This window comes from Bubalus kerabau, chromosome 13, assembly GCF_029407905.1.
Source record: "Bubalus kerabau isolate K-KA32 ecotype Philippines breed swamp buffalo chromosome 13, PCC_UOA_SB_1v2, whole genome shotgun sequence".
NCBI classification, from domain to species: domain Eukaryota; kingdom Metazoa; phylum Chordata; class Mammalia; order Artiodactyla; family Bovidae; genus Bubalus; species Bubalus kerabau.
The window spans coordinates 57468671-57484978 of NC_073636.1; the positions used below are offsets into that span (position 1 = coordinate 57468671).

The window sequence follows — 16308 nt, forward strand, 5'->3', positions numbered from 1 at the left end:
GGATCTTCCATTGCAGCGCAGACTCTCTAGCTGTGGTGCATAGACTAAGCTGCTCCAGGCTTGTGGGATCTAAGTTTCCTAACTAGGGAGGGAACCCACATCCCCCGCATTCTAGGATGGTTCTTAACCACTGGACCACCAGGGAAGTCCCTAAAAGTATTTCAAAATAAAAACAAAGGAAATACACAAAAATGTAAAAAGTCTTACCTCCTCCGTGTGGCCCCCACTCTCCTTTGCCTTATTAACAGCCCATCAGTCTTTCTCAAAGCCAGCCTCTTTTGGCCCCTCTGAATATGAGTTGTGGGGAACCTTCCAGGACACTTTTGCACCCCTGAACAGGGTTGGAGGCCCACTAGGAGCCAGGAGAAAAAGAACAATTCTCCCACACTTTCAATGCTCGGTGTTTGGGCTCACTGGGGAGAGAACAGTGTGGGCTTTCGCCCCAGTGAGAGGAGCCTGCTCAAGCTGCAGCCCCTTGGCCAAGGACTCATCCAGGCTCTCGGAAGCCCACTGGGAGATGGTGCGGGGCTTACTCCCTGTGAAATGCCTAATTCTAGCTTCTAGCCATCCTTCGCTCAGGCACAGCGTCCCCTGGCCTGTCTCAATGGCAAGCCTTGTCCTGGAGGAGCACAAAGAGGCCCTTGCCCGGGAGCCAAGAGCAGGGAAGTTGCAGCTGAGATGGGGGTGTCTCCCCCTGCTCCCCAGTGACTGGCCCCATTCTTCCCCCTGCCCCTCTCTCACTGGGGGCCTGGGAGCATGCACAGCTCCAAACTCCTAAGTGCCTCTCCTGGCAAGTGGAGAGTGTAAATAAACCCTCGGGGGAGGAAACAGGAGCGAGGCATGGTCCCGGAAGTGGTCCCAGAGTTGGAAACTCAGGGTGGGGGAGGGGAGATTTCTCTATCACTGGGGGCATTAAAGCAGGGACTAGATTCTGTGCAGGAATGCCAAGGGTGCTGGAGGTAAGCAAGTGATGCATAGACAAATGGGTACATGATAGATTGATAGATAGGTGATGAACATTAGACAGAAAGACAGACAGCACCTGCTGCTCCATCTGCCTGGAAGGCTACTCTCCAAGGTCTCTACACGGCTGATTCTCTCCTTTCCACCTCATATCTCTACAGATGCCCTTGCTTAGAGGCCCTCTAACCCCTCCCAACCACTCTCCTTCCTCCAGTCTGGCTGCAGGCACTGAAAACAACCTGGCATTTCATCACACACCTATTTCTTTCTTAACTACTTCCCCTTGTCCCAGGAGACTATTCACCTTTTGAAGGGAAGGACATCATAGTCCTTACTGTGACCTTCCTAGCCCCCAAAACAATGACAGGCATACAGCATTGGTGTATGCATTGGTGTATACAGTAAGTGCCCAATAAATACTCATTAATGCCTGGCAATCACAAAGTCCAGGGAGAAAGTTTAGACTGACTTCATTTTTAAGCTCCCCAGAGGGAGTCATGAAGACCACTCCTGGCTCAGAACTCCTGGGTTGAATACCCTTCAAATCCAGCCCAGCCCTGGAGCCCCCAGAGGAGGTAGCCAGCCCCAGCATAGAACAAGCCACAGGATCTCCCAGACCCTGGCTGTCAGGAAAGAAACCTCCACATCTGCCACCACAACACAGGGGCACATGGCCATAGATGTAACAGGAACCTGCTCCAAATTCAATGCAGAGTCAGAGCCCGCCAGGCACAGAGAAACCTCATTCAAAACTCAGCACCTGCCCAGCAGCTCAGAACAGAGGATCACTGTGTAACTCAGGGCAAGAAGTGGCTCTGGCCTCTTCACATGTACTGGTCGGAGTGGGTATCAGTTACCTACAAGGCGTAAAAAATCACTCCACTACTCAATGGCCCTGAATAATAACCATTACATCATTCACTTGCTGTGGGCAGGGCTTGGGCAGGGCCCCTCTGCTGGATGTGGTGCCAGCTAAGCTGGAGACACCTGGAAGGCTCCCCTCTCAAGAACCATCAGCTGGGGCACCCAGTTTTCCCCAGCAGGATGATCCAAACTGGTGGCAGGTGAGAGGGCCAAACAGAGGCTGCTGGGCATCCAAATCCTGGGTCCAGAAGTCACACTGCGTCACTTTTGGTACACTATGAGCAAGTGTAACATGTGGATGCAAGGGGGCAGGAGACAGTCTCCCCCACCCCCAACAGGAGAGGTGACAAGGTCACACTGCACACGGGCAGTGGGGTCGGAGGGAACAATGTGGCCACCTGTAGAAACAAACTGAACAGCGGAGGCACAGAGTGGGCAAGAGACTCGCCTGAGGTCACACAGAGTCAGGATGGGAAGCCCCACAATATAACCTGGCAACCTCCCTCTGACCCCCACTGCCCCCACCGTGGAATTCAAGTTCTGAGTCCTACACAAGCCATTGGTGTGCCCAGCAGAGGTCACTCAGCTTCCAATAGGATAAGCTTGGACTTCTCCAGAGGGCAGCTCATGGCTTCCAGGAGGAACATGCCTCTCCTGGAGGCACCAGGAATAACCAGAGCCTGGCCAGAGAGAGGACCCTGGCTGCCTGGCCACCTTCCTTCCTGTGGGACTGGCGCCCGGCACAGCTCATGGGACATCTCTGACTCTTGGAGCTTGAGGGGCTAGAAACATGAGAAGCCCTTCTGTGTGTGGTGAGATGGTTAACTACACCAGGTCAAGGTCTCCTAGCAACTGTGGAGAATCACCCTCTGCAGGCAGGTCAAGGTGACCTCCTCGCCAGATCCACTGCCCAGCGTGACCCAGGAGAAGGGCAGAGAGTATTGTTCCCCCAGGCTGAGCTTTCTGCTCTTTGAGCTGAATTCACAGACCACACACCTGGGGGCAGGAAACACAGTTATTTTACACCAGCTGCAGGCGCTGGGCTGCGGTCAAACACCTCACCCAGCCTCACAATCACCCACATTCTACGAAGGAGGAAAGTGAGGTGATGCCTGCTAGAGGGACCTGAGTCACGGTTCCAGACTGACTGCAAGGCCAGCTCCAAGGCCCCAGGCACTATGGCTCCAGCTGCCTGCAGGAGGGACAAGGGCCGTGTCACTGACCGTGTCCACGACTGCCTGTGGCTTTGACAAATGAGGATAAGTTACAACAGGACACACACACACGTGTACACATGCACGCCATGACTCATTCATCCACCCTCCATCCTCCTCCAGCCACTAGCTGACTTTAGCCCATGACACTCCAGAAGCTCCCTCCTGCCTCCTGGCCTCTGCCCAGCCGTTCTCTCTGCCTGGCACACCTTTCCTGCTCATTCGGCCTAGTGGACTCAAACTACCTTTTGGGTCTCAATTCACTGCCCCTGAACACCTTCTCTCAAACAACCCCAGCCTGCCAGCCCCAGAGCAGCCCTCCCCACTTTCCCGAGACTAGCATCTGAGCCCACCCCCACTAGACAACCCACAGGGTGGGCCACATTTCTGCTCTCTGTGGCCTAACAGAAGGCCCTTGATTTGGTGGGTGGGAAGTGGGGAGGAATCTCACTTGCCATGAGCTGTGGGCATCATCCTGCATCTCTTGTCTCACACTCTCCTTCCAACCTGCACTGGCTCCCGGGATGTCACCCTAGACGATGTTAACTGCGCCCTCACCGCCTCCCGCCTGAAGAGGTCAGCAAGTGAGATGCAGCAGTCAGCTTTGTCCAGGTCAGAAAAAGGAAACAGAAAAACAAACCAACACACCAGTGATTAGAATCTATTTCCTACGAGCGAACAGCTGCTCTGTGCTAATATCCTCCTGGAATAAACCATTATTAGTTAATTTAAAAAACCACACAGAGACCAATTATTAACAAATCTGTAGGTTTATTTTAGCCTGGCGTATTACTGCTAAGTTGTCCTCTGAGCTACTGTCCCCTCTGCCTGTCAATCAGCTCCAGGAATTTCCAACAGGGCAAGACCATTTAACCTGCTCATCATGCTTTGCTGTTGCATTTCTGGGGATCTTTTCCCCTCCGTTTTACTTTTCCTTATGGGTACATGGGACTAGGAATAAGAAAGGGCTGCTGGGTGTCGTTACCATGTTTTTACAATAAAAGTGGTTTCTTGTGCACCTTCTATGAGCAAGACACTCACACTTTGGCTTTTGGAGCCAAAGACGCAAAAGTGGACAAGACCTATCTTTAAAGTAAAAAGATGCAAATATGTTTCCCAGAAAGAGTTTGAAAAATATTAGAGGAAAGTAATCACATTAAAATGCCAGTGCTGTTTGCAATAAGGGTCTTGAGGAAGAGACAAGCTCCATGAGAATCCAGGGGAAGACAAACAGGGTTTGGCCCCTGTATCCTCCACCCAGAGCGCCTGCCCAGGAGAATGCAGGCAAGAAGCAGAGCTTGGTTTGTTCCATGTGGTATGTTATTAGATGCCCCCCCCCCTTATTCACCCTTCCCTCTGAAAAGGATGAGATAAATAATAAATTATCCCTAAATCCTGCATTAGTTCCTATTAAGGCAGAGGTTTCTAGTTGCAAAAATTAGGGGAAAAAAACACAGAAGTTGAAAAACAAACTGCTGTTGCCTCCACTATCCACATGCCCTCCTTCCTGAGCCCAAAGCCAACCTCAAGGAGCCCAGAGTCAGCTAAACACACTGCAACCTCATGTCTGTGAGGGTGTGACTCAGCCTTTGACCTTGACCTTTGACTTGAGCAAGTTAAACTAGCCCTGCATTCTGGCTCCCCTGGACCAGCTCCCTGATTAGGAAGATGGGCACAATCCCCTCAGAGGAGCCCCCAGCGCACACTAGCAACCCCTGGAACCAGCTCCAGGGCCATACAGGAAGGAGGGTAGGGGAATCCTACAAAGCTACCTGATATCTCTCAGCAAGAGTGACCTTAGGCCAGAAGGGACCCTTCTTTCAACATCGAGAGGCACGACGAGGGAGCCTCAGAACTGCACAGAATCAGGGATTTCCGCTGTTATCAACAAAAACGTTCAAGGGCCTCCAAGCAGCCTCTGGTGGAAATGTCTCCATAATGACAGGTGGGGATAAACACCAGCTCATCATGACCCAGTCTTCCTGTATTCCAGGCGCTCTGCTAAATGCTTTACAGAAACCAACCCATTGAATCCTCACCACCAAATGTCCATGCAGGGATGCTTTATAGGGGGGAAACAAGGCTCAGAGATGTTAGGTAGGATTGTCAAAGTCACGTAGACCCAGGTAACATCAAAGAGTCCACGCACTTGCCAGTTCCCCTGAACACCTTGTCTGCTGGCCTCCCAAGGCCAAGGCCCAACCATGGGAGAATAGAGGTTGCAGGAAATCCCAGCATGAATGTGACCAAGCCCCTCCCATCAACTGGTGGACTGTATTCCCTCCCCTTGACCTTAAGCTGGGCATGTTCCCACTCTAACAGAATCAGGCAGAAGTGAGGACCACAGAGCCTAAGAGGGCCCATGCATACCCCCAGCCAGGAGGCAACATTGCTGGGTCCAAGGAGGATGAGGTACAGGTGAAGAAGAGCCACCCAGCTGGGCCCAGCCTAGATGGTCAACCCTGCCAACCTGCAGACAGCAGAGGAGACAGCACCCAGCCTGCAGCACAAAGGTCTGCAGGCTGTCCTTACAGCATCAGAGGACACACTGGATGCCACACAGAAGAGGAAAGATCTGGGAGGCCTGGTATTTATTATCCACGTGTCCTGTCATTTCACAAGTCAACACCGTATGAACCGCGCCCCCCCCCCAACCCTGTAGCCAGAGGGTGAGATTCCAGGACAAGCAATCCTTCTTTACATCACCCCACACACACCCATCATGCCCCCTGCACACAGGGGCATTTCCTACATCAGCAGATAAACAAATAAGAATGGGAGAGTCACAGGTCAAAATGACAATGCACAAGAACATCTCTCACTTCACAGAAACCCACCCCATCTCAGCGATTTCCGCCACACCTGTGTCTCCTCAGTGCATGACCATAACTACTACTTCATTAATATTTGAAGCCCATCTCCTTTTGTTTGCAAATAAATTTGATTTAAAGGAGGACTGCAACCTACCAGTCTCTATGGAAGTGCATCCCCATTTACCTGGATGATAACAGGAAAATGAAGGAGGTGGGGGCGGCTGAGGGAACCCTACAGAGCAGTGCTCAGATGGGGACATCCCTGATGCTGGGGAGCTCTGCACAAAAGACCCTGCCAGCAAACAAGCCAAGGTCAGCAGTCACTTGCCCCATGTGACTGCAGAAAGGCAGTCACCCTGCAATTAACATTGCCAAGACAAAGTTTTCCTGCCAAAGGGAAGCAGAAAGATCATTTTTGGCAGGTCTTCCTGCCTTTATTTAAATCTCCTGAGCTAGTGATTACAGCAAGGCAAAAATTTTCTCTGTACATGGCTATAAACTTCCAAGAAGTAATGGGAACAAAAAATTAACTAATGACAATACAACTCAATAGTAAGAGTATTAAGACCAAAGGCAACTTTAACAAACTGTTACATTTAAAACAACTGCATGACAATGTGTGATAAATACATTTATTAAGTCTGTAGCCACAGCTGCCACTCTCTCTACTCAGATCTTGGCAAATTCATTTTCTGCCAGCTGACCAATCGATGCCAAAGTCTACTTATGTCCCAGCCATGAGATAAGGTGTTGCCAAGCGACCTACCCAAATGACTTGCTTTAACACACATGGACACTCACCCCAGCCCATTAAGACAAGACCTGCAGCAACTCTGCCCATGGCTGGTTCTCTGCCAGCTCCTTGCCTGACCTCCAGTAAATAAATCTTATCCTGGTGGCCATTCTAGTTAAATGAACTAGGAAAGGGAAGAGTACATCTGTGCCTGTGTGTTTATGTGACTACAGATTTGTATGTATTTGTGGCACAGGTTGCTTGAAACAGAAATGGGATAAACACATGGATCTGCTTCATCTAAAGCACAGGAAGTGAAAGTATTAGTTGCTTAGTCATGTCTGACTCTTTGTGACCCCTTGGACTGTAGTCCGCCAGGCTCCTCTGTCCATGGGGTTCTCCAGGCAAGAATACCAGAGTGAATAGCCATTCCCTTCTCCATGGGATTTTCCCAACCCAGGGATCGAACCCCAGTCTCCCCCATTGCAGGCAGATTCTTAACCATCTAAGCCAGCAGGGAAGCCCAAAGCACAGGCCTTCCTGTAAAAAGCTGCATTTTGAAGCCAGTAATGGGTGGGCAGGGCGTAGAGTGACTGGGGCAGAGTGGGAGGGGCTGGTGGGTGGGCAGAGCAGAGTGGGTGGGGCATGCAGAGTGGGAGGGGCGGGTGCATGGGCGGGGCAGAGTGGGTGGGGCATGCAGAGTGGGCTTGAAACTCACTTAGATTCTAACTCCGCTCCACACAAACGTCCCTAGGGCCATCTGGCCCTTTGACCCTACCTCAAGGGTTTGGTGGAGAAGGAATGGCACCCCACTCCAGTACTCTTGCCTGGAAAATCCCATGGACGGAGGAGCCTGGTAGGCTGCAGTCCATGGGGTCGCTGAGAGTCGGACACGACTGAGCGACTTCACCTTCACTTTTCACTTTCATGCATTGGAGAAGAAAATGGCAACCCACTCCAGTGTTCTTGCCTGGAGAATTCCAGGGACGGGGGAGCCTGGTGGGCTGCTGTCTATGTGGTCGCACAGAGTCAGACACGACTGAAGTGACTTAGCAGCAGCAGCAGCAGCAAGGGCTTGGAGGAAGATTAAATAAAAGGAAGCAAGATGCCCCAGTGTAAAACTGAGCTGACAAGCATGTTTTCACTTCAGCCACTGAAAATTTACCAGATTATCAGCCAGTTAGAGAAGGGGCTGCAGATCAACCCACAGGCTGTCCCCACCTCTCCATCACAGAGTCCACTGCCTCCCAACTTTATTCCCAGAGGATGGAATGGTCTCAAGGTGATTAGGAGATGTCTGAGGAGACTGCTGCCCCTTCAAAGCTGTGAAACAAATGACAGTGTCTATTACAGACGATAGCTCGGTGATCCTCACCCACCTGGAGGAATGGACAATACTGACCACCATGTTACAAACAAGAAATGGAGATTCAGAGAGGTGAAGCAACTTGCCCAAGGTCACACAGCATGTATGTGGCAGAGCCAGATCTGGGACTCCATCCAACTCCAGGCAAAAAATCTCTTTAGATGTCATTGTTTTCTTTGTCAAAGAGACCCATCCAGCCAGAGCCAACCATGGCACATTGTAGGCTCTCTGGAGGAGCTCATTGAATTGAGATAAATTAATCTTGTGTGGATAAGAAATGACCTCTGCTTGGGTGTCCTCCCCTTAAGGATGTGAGATGATCAGCTGAGGGTCTCCAGCACAAGGCCTCCTAGACCATGTCCATTCTGTCTGCACTCTGACTTGTCTGTTCAGTCAACAGACAACCACTGGGGAACAGCCACGGGCTGCACAGCCAAGGAACAAGGGATAAGGACCTACCCGCAGGGTCTTCCACTCCAGAGCAGCGCTGACTGAGCTGCCCACAAGGATAGAATATTCTAGATCCATGCTATGTAACACGGCAGCTGCCAGCCACACGTAGCAACTGAGTGCTTGCAATGTGACGAGTGTGACCAAGGAAAGGAAATTTTAAGGTTGATTTATTTAATTTAGATGTAAATTGCTGTAAGTAGCTAATGACTACAGTATTGGAGAGTGCTACCCAGCAGGAGGGACAGAGCATAAGCAAGTGGGTCAAATAAGTGAGATCATTTCAAAGAGTAATCAGTGAGGAGATGCTAAGTGGCTGAAGTGACCACAAGGGATGGGGTGGGGGCGGGGCATAAACCCTGGACCCTGACTGTGTCTGACCTTCTGCCACGCCTGGCACCTGGGAAGGTCCCAGGGACAAAGCTGTCCCTTGTCACTGCCTTCTGTGTCCTGTTAAGGGAGCAGGGGATGAGGAACAGAAGTTTCAAAAGCTTTCAATCACTTCCTACGAGGAATGTGCAGTTGTTTTCATAACCAGGAAAAATTCTAAGTTTTTAAACTCTGTATTTTTTTAAGCACCCAGCTTTTATGTTTAATAACCCCAAAGAAGAAGCTGACGAGGTAATTACTGCAGAGTTCTATTGCTAATTAAGCCATGGAGACGCTCTGCAAGGGGCCAGAGGGAGAACCCCAAAACTCAGGACTTCAGAGAAAGAGAGCATTTGAGGAAAGAAGCCCGGGAGAACCAGGCCATGGAGAAAGCAGGCTGAGACCCCTCGTCTCCACCCGACGCAGGGCATCCATAAACAGCAAAGGAACGCCAAGCCTAGAGTCTGAGGTGGGGCTGTGTCTGTGTGTCTGTCTGCAGCTCAGGACGGGAGTGGATGCTCTGAGGGTTTCACCCTCTCTGGGCCATAAGCAGAGGTGGACTTGTCCCTGCAGAGGGGCATGGCCCCTGCCCCCTCCACACTGAGCCTCCAGCCATCTCAAGTTGCCCATGAGCAGGTTGCCCACAGTGGGCCCATCCAGCCATCTGGCCAGCCCCAGGCCTCATTCACTCAGACACTGTGCCTGGTCCCATAGATGCTTACCACGGCCTCCAGTGAGCAGTTGGCGATGGCCTCTCAGCCTAGTGGGGACGGTCCACTGAGAATAAGACCTAAATCCCAGGCAGTAATGAACATCGTGAACAAGCTGGGATGAGAGCTGGGTAGTGTGGGCAAGGCAGCTACTTTATCTCATCAGATGAACAAAGAGGGCCCTCTGAGGAGGCAACATCAGATCAAGACCTGGGCAAGCAGGGAGTCGAAGGACACAGCGGTCTGGGGCTCAGGAGGCAGACAGGTCAGGGCAGAACCCACTGGACACATACTTAGACACACACACACATGCACAGAAGTTGTCAGCAGAGACTGAGACAGTGGCTCAGGGAGGACTAGACTCAGTGGGTCCCTGGATCTGGTCCGCTGACCCGTACCATCAGCGTGACCTGGTCACTCGTTAGAAATGCACTTCACCGGCATACACCACAGGCTGAACCGGAAACAAAGGGGGTGGGGTGAACAGGTGACTTCCAGGTGACTCTAATCCACACCAGGGTTTGAGAATGAAATAGCTACATCAGCAGTCCTCCAGGGAGATTTTGCCCCCAGGGGACACCTGGCAAGTCTGAAGACATTTTCAATGGTCACAACTAGGGCTGGGCTGCTACTATTTTTCTCGAGGGCAGAGGCCAGGGATGCTGCTAAACATCTGACAATGCACAGGACACCCCATAGCAGAGAAGGACCCCATTACCAATGTCAGTGGTGCTGAGAAACCCACTTGAGATCGAAAGGTCCCCTACCTGGTTGCACAGAAAAAGACAAGTTGCAAGTCCCCACGGAAACATTCTAAACAGCTGACCCTGGTAACTCTTCATTTAGTCTTTGCTCTCTGGAAACCAGGAAGAGAGCTGAGAGTGGAGGGAAAAGACAGCAAGGGATGGCCCTGCAGGGACCGCTGTGTGTTGGGCGGGGAGAGGAATAGAGGGATGAGCAGGGAGCCGAGAGAAGGCAATGCAGCAAAAGCCCAGGGAGGAGAAAGTGGTGGGGAGAGGGGACCAGAAGAGCAGCAAAGGGCCGAAATGAGGAGGTGGCACGTGACTAGATGGGTAGGAGGTCCGCACAGGACCAAAGCCACAGTCTGAGAGCTGATAGAATTCCTTGAGACTGGGAACTCAGAGGAGGAAAGGCAATGGGGATGCCAACTTGCCTTTTTAAAATTTTAAGTTGTGGGGAAAATCCTGACCATACTTGTGAGCACAGAGTGAGGATTTGCAGACAGGAACCCTGGAAAGCTGCCTACAGAATCATGAGTGGAGCAATGATAGGGAAAGAGCATGAGGGTCGGTCCTCAAGGAAAGGCCTTCACCCTTGCCAGGAAGTCCACAGCCATAGATGCAGCCACAGAGAGATTTAACACAGTAATAAGGCCACAAAAAGATGCTCACACTTGCCATCAATCACAGAGCTACAAACTAACACAACGAGATGCCCCTTGTCACCCTTCATGAGAGAGAAAACCAGATGGACCACTCCAGGCATCGGGAAGGCTTTGGAGAAAGGATGCACTCAGATTCTGAAGAAGCATCATGGGTCCGTTTTCCAGGGGGAAGCGATATCAGAAAAATTTTAAATGTGAGCCTCCTGTGACCTAGACACAGCCTATAGGAAATTCACATGGGAGCACAAGGAGGCTTTGCCTGGATGACTACTGCTGTATTGCTTGTAATGGGTAAAAAATGGAAACACACATACAGCTCAACTGAGAAAAACATATTCTTCAGGATATTATGCGGTTATTAAGAAAAGGAGATGGAGATATACTTGCCATGTGGTGAGACCTCCTCCAAGATCCAGTGTTGAGTAGAAACCCAAACTGGAGAACCTTCCATGTGGTGTGAAACCACTTGTGTTCTCTCAAATGCCTTTCCCCAAGAACCTGTAGATATAAACACGCAGGAAAAGGTGGAGATACTCCACAGAGCTCATCACAGAGATAACATCCGGAGAGGGAGGGAGAGAGATGTCACTGCTTATTTTCCTGTGATGTTCTGAGTTTCTGTTGTGAGAATACTGATGCACTAAAAATGCACTTTGGAGGGGAAAAGGGCAAATGCCATTGCGAGCTGTTTTATAAAAACAAAGAAACTGTGGTTTCCAAAGATGGAGGCAGGTGACTGCGCGCCAGGTCATTCCACAGCTGGCTCACCAGCCTCACTTCAGAGCAGCAGGTGGGCGAACGGGAGAGGTTATTCAGGGAAAGAGGACTGAAGGGCTGGACTCTACAGCCTAGTGAAGAAATGCCTCAGGTGGGTGTGACACCGCCAGCAGCTTCTCTGGAAGCCAAGGTACCATGCATAGGGAGACGATCCCATCATGACTGACTGAGAGCAGGCCATTTCGAACCATTTGAAAACGAATTTTTAAATGGGTTTGCCCAAAGAGAAGCATGCACTGCCTCAGAAAGAAGTGAGTTCCCCATCAAAAGAGGTATGCAAGCATACGCCGAGCCAACCAAGCAAAGCAGTTGTAGAAAATGCTCCCCTAATCCACCCTTTCCACTTCAAGCTCCCAGGCTGCTTCCGACCTGAAGATTCTGAATCTCTTTCCACCGGAACTCCTGTGTCTAACCCAGTTCTTAAATACTTCATTCATTTTTCCTTTTCATTAAGGTTCTACCACTCAGAGAATTCTATACATAGAGACTCTTAACCCCAGGTCTCTGCTCTTTGGGTCCCCTTTTGTGCATGTGAACCTGAGACTAACTTGGGCTTTCATCCTCCCACGCTGTCACTGCATCACGGACATCCAAGCCCTTTCCCCTCTCCCCCAAGTGGACCGGCACGAATCACCTGCCAAGCCCCGTGTTCCCACCCACGGAGGCATCAACTCACAGACAGCCGAAAAGCTAAATCCTGCATAATTCCCATTTCAAGTTTGCGTCCTATCACTGCCAGGGAGACAAAAGGAGCTGAGAAGGATTCTCTCGTGACGAGCCACTCAACTTCCATAATTGGAACAATCATGGATGTGCATCTCCGACACAGAGAAAACCAAACCATCATGGAGTGCTGAAGGCTTAATCCCTGATTTCTAATAAAAGGATTAATTAAAGCCTTAAGGGTCTGCTTAGAGCTGCCTCTGCCTGAAACTCCAAGGAAATTAACTTGCCCTCCCAGATACCAAAAGCAAAAAGCCAGGGATTTCCTCAGGCTGGTACCTTAGTTTGACCAAATGACACACTGTCAACAGTCTTAACAAAGAAATCTTACAAGCCTTGTATGGGTTTATTGTTTAAAATTTCAGATTGGGCCCTGGCGCCCACACAGCTGCCTCTAACGGGTCTTTCTTTGCAGTTAAATAGTGAAGCTGCTCTGTGTTCCAGCAAAGTGAAGGAATCTCCCCACGAAGCTGGATCACCCCAGCCCCAGGGGCCCTGTGGAGCTGCACGCCCACCAGTTAAGGTGATCAAGTCCCCATCTGGGTCTGGTGCCTTCAGAGAGAGAGAGTCATCAGAGAAAGGTAAGAGCAACTTATTGTCAAAACAGAACGTGTGAAGGGACCCTGCTTCCCTAGGATACCAATGGAGTCCTGTGGCTCCATACCAAAACACCAGCTTTGATTCTTTTTTTGAACCCTACATTTCAGAAGCTCAGACTTCTCCCTGTGAAGTGAAAATTGCCTTCTGGTGGAGAAAGGTTTTAATGATCACTTTGCTTCCTGCGTCTCCATGGTGACAGGCGCACAGCCCACCCCACCTCCCCCCCACCCTCCGCTTTATTAGGCCTTTCTTCCTCTCTGGAAAGTAATCAATCAAGCCTTATGGACGCCTTTGTGACCGGATTTATCACCTAAACAATCGACGTTGCTGTGGGGGTGGGGGAGTGAACGAAGTCCATATAATTTAATGAAATCGGGCTCCGTCCTGGCGCACGCACGCCCTTCATCTCCCCGTGGCAGCTCCGCCAACACACCTGTCCCGGGAGGCGGGTGGGCGCGCCCAGGTGCGCCAGGCCCCGCCGACTTGGGTGCCCCGCGGAAGCCCCTCTGCGCGGCTGCCGCACCGAGCGCTCCCTGCCCGCGAGGGGACGCCCCAGCCAGGCCGCCTGGGCCACCGGAGCTGGGGTCCGGGGGAGGGAGGCAGAGCTCGGAGCCGGCACTGGTGGAGGCGGCTACGGTTCTGCCTCTGGTCCCCCAGGTGGTCAGCACCCAAAGGAAGGCAGCCCCTAGGAGAGGACAGCAGAACCCACCCGTCCTCAAGGAGGGCGGATGCGGAGCGCCGGTCTCTACCAGGAAAACCGGCTCCTCCTCGGACAAAGGGCTCTCAGACGCCTTACGGGGAGCCTGAGCGCCCGAGTCCTGCCGCGGCTCCCCAAACGCAGACCCGACGCGAAGCAGCGCCGGGGACGTGAGCCCAGTGCCCCCTGCCCTGGCTTTCCCCGCCTTCCCCGCCTGCCCGGCCGCCCCCGCCCGCCCATTACCTGGGTTCTCCCCGGCGTCCGCGGAGGAGGTGGCCGAGGAGTCGGTGAGGACGCTGGGGTCACTCTGAGAGCGGCCCCGCGACACGAGGCAGCTGCTCTCGTCCTCGGACGCAGCCATGGGCCCGGCGGCGCTGGGGCAAGTTGGAAGGAGCCGCGTGCAATCAGAGCATCCAGGCGGCCAAGGTCACTGGCCAGGGGGCTGGAGGGGGCGTTTTTTAAAAAAGGAAAATCAAAAAGGACAGGGAAAGGGAAGGAGCAGGAGGACGAGGCCAGGGCTGGCTTCAGGGCGGTGAGACAATAGCCTGGCGGCGGCAGCCAGGCGCATCCCGGCGCGCGCGGCCTCGCTCCGTTATTTATTCGTGTTTATTCCCATTCTTCAGTCTATATTCCAGGAAAAAAAAAAAGTTGAACCAGGAAATAAAAACTTTTTCTTGTCAGTGTTTATTGCGTGCTTGGGGCAGGGGGTGATGTCCAGGAATTTCTGGGGGCGCTCCCTCCCCCCACCCCACCCCCCACCCCCCGGGGAAAGAAAGGAAAAAAGAAGAATCTTTGCTCTGGCAATAGCTTTAATCTGAAAGCTGTTCTTGGAGCATCTGTTGGAAAACATTAGGATTCTCCCATCATGCCGCGCGAGAGGAGCCTGACGTCACGAGAGAGGGGAGTGAGAGCCAGCGCCGTGATGGGGAGGGGTCTCAAATACCTGAACTGCACGCCGCCAGCCCTGAGGGAAGTGGGGGCTTACTCCTGAGTTCTGGATCGCCCACCCCCACCCCAGCCAGGCTCTAGAAACAAGGAGTCCACATACTGCTTCCTTCCCCTCCCCCAGCTGGAGAGGGTGCCTCCCTCGGTGGAGGCAGGGCCTGATCTCCCCAGCAGCTTCCCAGAGGTTCCCGGCCGGGGTTTGCACTCTTGGGGATTTAGACGGGGGTCTTGCTGCCCAGGAGCTCCCTGGAATGAGGGGGCGGAGCGTTCCCAACCTGTATCCCCGCCCACCGCATCCTCGTCCTCTCTGCCCACCCTTTCTTGCCCCACCCCTCCTTGCCCCGAGGAGAGAGGCAGGAGGGGTGCCTGGCTCCTCCAGGGAGGCTTCCCCCAGATTCCTTGATGGAGTTGAGGAGACCAGGGGAGGGAGGTGACACCCGCTAGGGCTGCCACTTACAGAGGTGTCCCCCGAGGTGTTAACGAGCAATTCTCACCCTGCTAGATGGAGGGGGGGGCGGGTGCCAGGGGGCGGGGAAACACAGGCAACTCCCACATCAGCTAAGGCAGGGACCCAAGCGCAAGGAAAAAGAGGCCAGCCTTGTAAAGTGCACAGAGAGGGACATGGTGGGAAGTGGTGTCACACAGCCTGGGCTAGGAAGGGGGCCAAACGCCTAGAGGGCAGGCCCCCAGGGACACGGGGTGAGGGGGCATGCATCAAGCTCCAATGGGCGGGATCCCATCTTAGCCCCTCAAACCACCCCAGGGAGCAGATGCGGCTCTCAGCCCCACTGTGATGAGAAAATCAACTGGGGCTCAGAGCAGGAGTGTGCCAGGAGTCCCACAGCTGGGCAGGGCCCAGGGACTTTCCTGGGCTGCTCATTCATGTCCAGCCCTGGAGCAGGGCTGGGGTGCAGGAGGGGCACCTGGCAGCGCTGGGAGAAGGACCAAGGACAGAACTGAGACACAGGAGATGACGGTCCTCACTGCACACGGGGCTTTGGGCTCTTAGGAGCAGGGGCCTCAGAGAAACCAAACCTTCCTTCCTTCCAAAAACCCCCACAGCCTACTGTGTAGGTGGTGGGCTTGCCAGACACTAGGGATCCAACAGAAACAAATGAGAAACACTTGCAGTGGGTCTTCCAGGTAGCAGGAGGATAGAGCCAACAATGGTGGCCAATAAATCAATAGAGGACCCAAAACATTTCACTGGAGTTGTCAACACATTGTTGTTGTTGTTCAGTCACTTAGTTGTCTCTGACTCTTTGCGACCCCATGCACAGTAGCACGCCAGGCTTCCCTGTCCTTCACCATCTCCCAGAGCTTGTGCAAACTCATGTCCATAGAGTTGGTGATGCTATCCAACCACCTCATTCTCTGTTGCCCCCTTCTCCTCCTGCCCTCAGTCTCTCCCAGCATCAGGGTCTTTTCCAATGAGTCAGCTCTTTGCATCAGGTGGCCAAAGTGTTGGAGCTTCAGCATCAACACATACCATGAGGCAAAGAGGAACTTGGTAGGACATTTTACTAAACACTTTTTATCCACATAAAAATGTGCTGGATGGGGAAAAGGCTGAGCCCTTTTCTGGGGTGGCAGTGGGAGGGGGGGTATCATTTCTTCCTCACAAGCCTCGGAGGTGTGAGCTACCTTAGAAGTGAGTGTACCTGCCCAGGTCATAAGCC

General features: G+C 52.5%; 1 protein-coding gene across 7 annotated transcripts in view; it reads right to left on the minus strand.

Moving 5' to 3' along the window:
* The window catches only part of PHACTR3 (phosphatase and actin regulator 3), a 218385-nt gene that overhangs the window by 187579 nt on the left and 14498 nt on the right, over positions 1-16308 (minus strand). The window contains exon 1 of one of the 7 annotated variants that reach the window (XM_055544562.1): positions 13928-14282. The exons of 2 other annotated variants lie outside the window; for them this stretch is intronic. In XM_055544562.1, the coding sequence (XP_055400537.1) occupies positions 13928-14045 (118 nt within the window). In that variant the 5' untranslated portion in view covers positions 14046-14282. Of the gene's footprint in view, positions 1-13927; positions 14296-16308 lie in introns of those variants that run through there. 4 more of the 7 variants (XM_055544569.1, XM_055544566.1, XM_055544568.1 and 1 more) reach the window with 4 other exon arrangements.